Source organism: Lathyrus oleraceus, chromosome 6, assembly GCF_024323335.1.
Source record: "Lathyrus oleraceus cultivar Zhongwan6 chromosome 6, CAAS_Psat_ZW6_1.0, whole genome shotgun sequence".
Lineage (NCBI taxonomy): Eukaryota > Viridiplantae > Streptophyta > Magnoliopsida > Fabales > Fabaceae > Lathyrus > Lathyrus oleraceus.
Window position 1 is genome coordinate 432,051,343 of NC_066584.1, and position 6,044 is coordinate 432,057,386.

At 31.0% G+C, this 6,044-nt stretch overlaps 1 protein-coding gene across 1 annotated transcript; it reads left to right on the forward strand.

Moving 5' to 3' along the window:
* Positions 1-229: 229 nt before the first annotated feature.
* On the forward strand, positions 230-1,549 carry LOC127098423 (membrane steroid-binding protein 1). The gene is made up of 2 exons (XM_051037016.1): positions 230-628; positions 989-1,549. The coding sequence occupies exons 1-2, from the start codon at positions 312-314 to the stop codon at positions 1,332-1,334; spliced, it is 663 nt and encodes a 220-aa protein (XP_050892973.1). The 5' UTR covers positions 230-311; the 3' UTR covers positions 1,335-1,549.
* Positions 1,550-6,044: the final 4,495 nt, after the last annotated feature.

Consider the following 6,044-nt stretch of genomic DNA (forward strand, 5'->3'; position numbering starts at 1 on the left):
TCGTTAAAATAATTTTTTAAAGAAAAATCCAAAAAAAATCTGGAAGAAATTTATAAATTTTAATTTTAGAGATTAAAATCAAATAAAATTTAATATTTAAAAACTTTTAAAAAATAAAATATATAGAAAAAAGAAAATCACATGACTTTATAACTTATTTTTTAGATAAATTAAATAATCAATATATCTAAATTTATTTATTATAGATGAATAAGAATTTCCGAATATAATTGCATTTTTATTATAGATATAGCTTTAACGTTTCTCTGTCTACATTTTGTTGTTCCTCTCTCTCTCTCTAACACCGAGTGATGGGCACTTTCCAGCTGTGGTGGGAGGCCCAAAAGGAGCTCATCTTCTCCTTCACCGGTCTATCACCGACCACTTTCTTCACTGGATTGGCGATTCTATTTGCTCTTTTCTACGTCGTTTCCGGTCTCTTTGGCTCCTCCTCCTCCGACCGTCACCACCAAACCCGCCACATCCAAGCAGAGGTTCCCCCTCTCCGACCCCCCGTTCAGCTAGGTGAAATCACCGAAGAAGAGCTCAAGGCCTACGATGGCAACGATCACGATAAGCCCTTGCTCATGGCCATTAAGGGCCAGATCTATGATGTCTCCCAGAGCAGGTTTAGCATAACCCTTTTTCTTTGATTCTCTGTTAATTTTATTTTTCTGATACCCTATTGTGTAGCTGATAGGTATTTTTGATTTTTTCATATCTAAAAGTTGGGGGCCTTTTTGGTCTTCTTTGTCTGTGGCTCTTTTTGTTTGTTGCTCTACCAAATTGACCCATATGTGCCCCCAATGAACTCTTTTTTTTTTGAAGTGACTCATAATTGATTTCAAAGGTGTAGATATGGTTTTAACATGTGTGGATGCCATTGGATTTGTTCCCATAATTGATTATAATTTGAGGCTAGATTTTGAAATTATATAGATATGAGGTTATTTTTCTTTCAATGTAACTTAACAGAGTTTTGTTCCAGGATGTTCTATGGACCCGGCGGTCCTTATGCTTTATTTGCTGGCAAGGATGCTAGTAGAGCTTTAGCAAAGATGTCTTTCGAAGATAAAGATCTGACCGGTGATATTTCCGGTCTTGGCCCATTTGAGCTCGACGCGTTACAAGACTGGGAATACAAGTTCATGGAGAAGTATGTTAAGGTGGGAACTATTAAAAAGGAAGTTCCAGTTACTGAATCCACCGGCGAACCATCAGAAACTACTCCCCGCGATGTTGATGCTGTTAATCCAACTGCTGCAGCTGTTAAAAGTGATGAAACACCTTCAAATACATTGGAAAAAAATGGAAAAAGGAAAAAGTGTTGTTAGGCCGGCAAATTTGTATGCACTGTAGTTGCTTTTCTTGAAGTTGAACATTCAGTCTAATAAATAATAAATTGTAGTGGTGGTAACAGAGGAATGGGTTGCTCTGGACTTTTGCATAATCCTTGATTGAATAATGTATTTCTTTTAGCAAGAATAAATGATCTGCATTGCTTTTAGCAAAAAGAATAAATGAAGTGGAATGAAGGAGTTTGATGAAATTGATTGGTATGTGATGAATTCAAGTGACATCTATTCCATTCAATTATATTACTTACCACCATTTTTTCCTTTGATTTGGGCATAATGTGAAATTTGTTGCGTTCTGTCGTAAAATATCTGGTCGGTTTGATTACGCATCATTCAGTTCGGTTTGAAATTTTCATCTCGTCCGAATATGTGTTTTGGTAAGGCGATTGATTAATTGATAGTAGACAATGTGATGTTTCTTTCTTCATGCTTTACATTATAGCTTGAATGCTCTCAAATCTAAAGCGAAAAACTAATGGGAAGAAGTTACATAGATGGTTTCAAAAAACCTAGTGAAAAACCTATTGTAAAGCCAAAGAAACTACAAAAATGGGTTCATCTATGTTAAAGTCAGACAACAAAAAACTAACCAAATTATGAGATGTGTGTCTGTATTTGGTGCCTATAAGGTTAAGGTGAACATTCTATGTGGCTACTTGCTAAAAAACCATAATATTAATTCAAATGGACATCATAACATTCAAATCATGTGGTTGTAGGCTTCAAAACAGGATCTGTAAAAATGACCTGTAAACATTGCATATTAACGTGACCTCTAAAAACCATTGCAAGGGACTAAATTGATCATTAACATGAACATTATCATTAACACAAACATGACCGTTACATGAAGAGGTAGTTAAAAATGGCATTGAAATTGCATGAACTTAAAGGTTACATCAAAATTATTAGTCTTGTGTCTGAATATTACATCAAAATGGATGAACATAATATTATAATGTACTAATTTGTCTAATTTTGTGATCCTAACATCATATTAAATAAATCTAATACAATGTTTTAGAGATATTACTATATTTCCACCCTTTAGAATAATTCAATCATCTGCCCCTTTTTTTCTTACAGTTTCTCTTATTGTGGTCCATAACTCCACTTTTTTTTTTGCAGGTAATAATTGGTAGTTTTTTAGTAGGAGAACCAAATTCCTTTTTAATGACTAATGGACTAATTGCCATGGAGTTAGATAAATGGCACAATTGTGGTCTATTGGAATGCAAAATGGTACGTGAATAAAGTTTTGAAAATGGTAGATTTCATGCACTATATATTATCAATGATTTAGCATTGAAACAACCCTATAATAATTGGAGACATACTAACAGAATACTAAAGCGTATTGAAACAAGCCTATAATAATTAGACACATAGTCTTGAGTTGTTTTTGTTTTTTGTTTTTCCATACATGTTATCACATGGAAACTTGAAATCCCAGTCAAGTTCCAATTCAAATGAAGTAAATTAATGATAAAATGAGTCAAAAGAAATGAAGTAAATGAGATTATACCTTTAAATGGTATGAAATCAGTGCATAAAGTCCCTCATGTATATGGTGTAAATCATAAAGAAGTAAGTAAAGGAATCACTGCATGAACCCATTGTCTCTACCTCTACAACAATATAAGTAATGTGAAATATGCATTTAATCCTATGATAGAGCCTGACATGTGTGTGGAAATAGAGTCTTGCATATCTCTAAACATATATAAATACCTACGTAGTACAGACACCTCTAAAGAAAGGTGTGTCCGTGTCGGTATCAGACACTTACATCAACATTTATAATTACATTTTATTTATTTTTTAAAATTATTATCAGTGTCGTTATGTCAGTGTCAATATCGTATTCTGAATGTCCGTGCTTCATAAATAAATATTCTAAAACACATGACTTACATTGAACTCAGAATATTGTACGAAAACACTGCTATTTAGATTTGATTTTAGCAACTCTTATGCATAACTCATCAACTGAGTGAATTGGTCCCATCAGCTTGAATCAATTAGTTTCTCCATATTTTGCCCCTATTTTGGATCACATGACAATTTTACTTCCCACTTATCAACAACTTCAACTATTAGCCTCAGCATGTTTCATGTCTAGACAATGCCTAATATGATTCTATGTGGTGAACAAATATAACATGTATTGATGATGACAAAGGGATGAAAGAAAAATATTATAAACATCATAAAATGAAGAAGACATTTTGAATCAAATAAAAAAAATGAGAATTCTCTAATGTTTGGTCCAAAAGAATCAAAATTTAAAGAACACCATCAAGAAACGATTTTATTTGCTAGGACTTTTATGTGATGGTGTGCTCTATTGTTTTATTTTTCTATAGGATAAAAAGTGTAATTTTAAACGTGTCGCTCTCAAAGTTATAAGGTCATTACCATACTTTTAAATTGCGGTTGCAGTTGTGAGTGTTGTGAGTGTGAGTGTTGCGATTGTTGCGATGCGCATTATGACCATTGTGACATGAATTTTGGTTGAGAAATATACCATTAGCAACACTTAATGTTAAGATTTTTTAGAAGTATATTGAGTTTGGATTCTAAATTTTGAGCTTTTGATAAAATACTTGAAGAAATTTGGGTGAATAGTCTAAAGCGGTTCTTAATGTGAAAGGATGCAAGATTTCAAATCACAACATAATTGTGGTCTGATGCGGTTGCGGAGACTACCACATTAATAATATTGCTTCTGCAATTATGATTGCGGACCACAATTTAAAATCGTGGTCATAACAAAAAAACACACACAAATTTCTTTTTCATGCTTCATATATTTTTAAAAGATCTTCTAAAATAACTTTTGATTGAGCCAAAATGTTTTAAACCGACTTATAATCGATTATGAACTTTCTTTGATGGATTATACAAGAAACTCAATCAAGAATCAATCACGGAACTTATTTAATCAATTTTAAGGCAATTTTGCTTAATAATCAGTTAAGAAGCCTTATAATCGATTAGATTTTAGATTCAAATAGATTATAGTCGCATCGTAATTATGTAGTGAATCCAGACCTTAAAAAGTTTTTTTATTTGACTTAATATTTTATTATAAAAGAAGGTGTTCATTAAAAAAAAGGCAGGAATTCTAAATATTACTTTCTTCTTTACTCTTTCCTTGCTCCAAATTTTCTTATACACTTAAACTATTATGTAAGTCTTGAGAGAGCAAATAGTAAAGATATTTTTGTGTAATGCTGTATCATTCTAATATGAAATTTTAAAATGAGAGAGGTTGTTTTCTTAAACTTAAATAGGTCGTAAAGGTGAGATAAAATTTTAGGGGTATAAGTTAAGAGATAAATAAAGAAATAAATTTTTGGAAATTGTGTATTGAATTTATTAAAAATTTATAATTAATAATTTTATTTATTTATTTAAAATAAATTTTTTATTTATGAGTTTCTTAACCTGTACTCTTGGGACAGAAGTTAACATTATCCAAATTTTAATGTAAGAAGATTAAGGGTGAGCCTGTGTTAAAAACTTGATGGTAATAAAAATCTTAAAGAGTAATCCTTGAGAACATGAGTAGGTCTCATGGTTTTGTACCGAACCAATACAAACTCTACCATGTTCCTTCCTTTTTATTATCTTGTACTTTATTTCTATTTACTTTCTCTTCTTCTACTTCATAATATCAATCTTAAATTTGATTAAATTTAATTGAAATTTTAGAAAATATTTTTAGTATAATCTATCTCTTATTATGTCTGAAGTCACTTTAGTAATAAGTGACCACATAATAGAAATTTTTTCAGTTTAAAAATGTATAACATTATTAAAGACATGTTTTTATAAATTATTTGAAAAAAAGACTATTAAACAGTACATAATTTTCAACAAATTTAAATTTCTAAAACAAACTAAATTATTGTTAAAACTAAAAGAGTATCTTAGTGGTACGAGTTTTCAAATAGAAGTTAAACTTTTATAAAAATTTGATGTTAGAAGTTGTAATTCATTATTTTGTAGAATAAGTTGTATTCAATTGAGGTGTGTTTGATCTAATTGAAGTAGTGGTCAGATGTATTCGATAGTGTCGAATATAACATATAGCTGTTATGTCGATGTCAAAATATAACTTTGTATATTTTGGACTTGGATTGTATGTTTTGGCCTTGGACTTTGATCGCTTATAAATAAGCATGATATTGTATAGTTTTACATAATTAACAGTTTAACAACTTTACAAGTTTTCGAATATGTTTTCTAATTCTCTCCTATCTCTTTTTTCTCCTTCTTCTTTACTTTTCTTGAAACCTTAATTGTTTCATCTGTTCCAACAAATTGGTATCAACGAGTCCAATTGCGATTCAGAGAGAATCTGTAATGAAAAACAGAAATACAACATCAACGCAATTTCTAGTGAATCTACTAGTTTTCAAAGGGGAGAACTACGAGACGTGGGTTGCGCAGATGAAGGTCATCTTCAAATTTCAAGATGTGGTTGAAATCATGAATGATAGAATACCTGCATTGAAAGAAAATGAGAATGATGTTCAGTAAACTGTTGTTTACGCTGAAATTTCATAATTAACCACTAGTCTCTTAATTAAAAGTTACATGCAAGACCGACTAATGAATCCTAGGATATAGTGCTAAAGTTCTTAACTTGTGGTTTTCTTTTAGGAAAAGACGCTATTT

What these genes read in the sequence shown, in the direction of transcription:
- LOC127098423 (XM_051037016.1), top strand. Translation starts at nt 312, where the DNA reads ATGGGCACTTTCCAGCTGTGGTGGGAGGCCCAAAAGGAGCTCATCTTC. An exon ending in TATGATGTCTCCCAGAGCAG is followed by an intron (nt 629 to 988) that starts GTTTAGCATAAC and finishes GTTTTGTTCCAG; the next exon opens with GATGTTCTATGGACCCGGCG.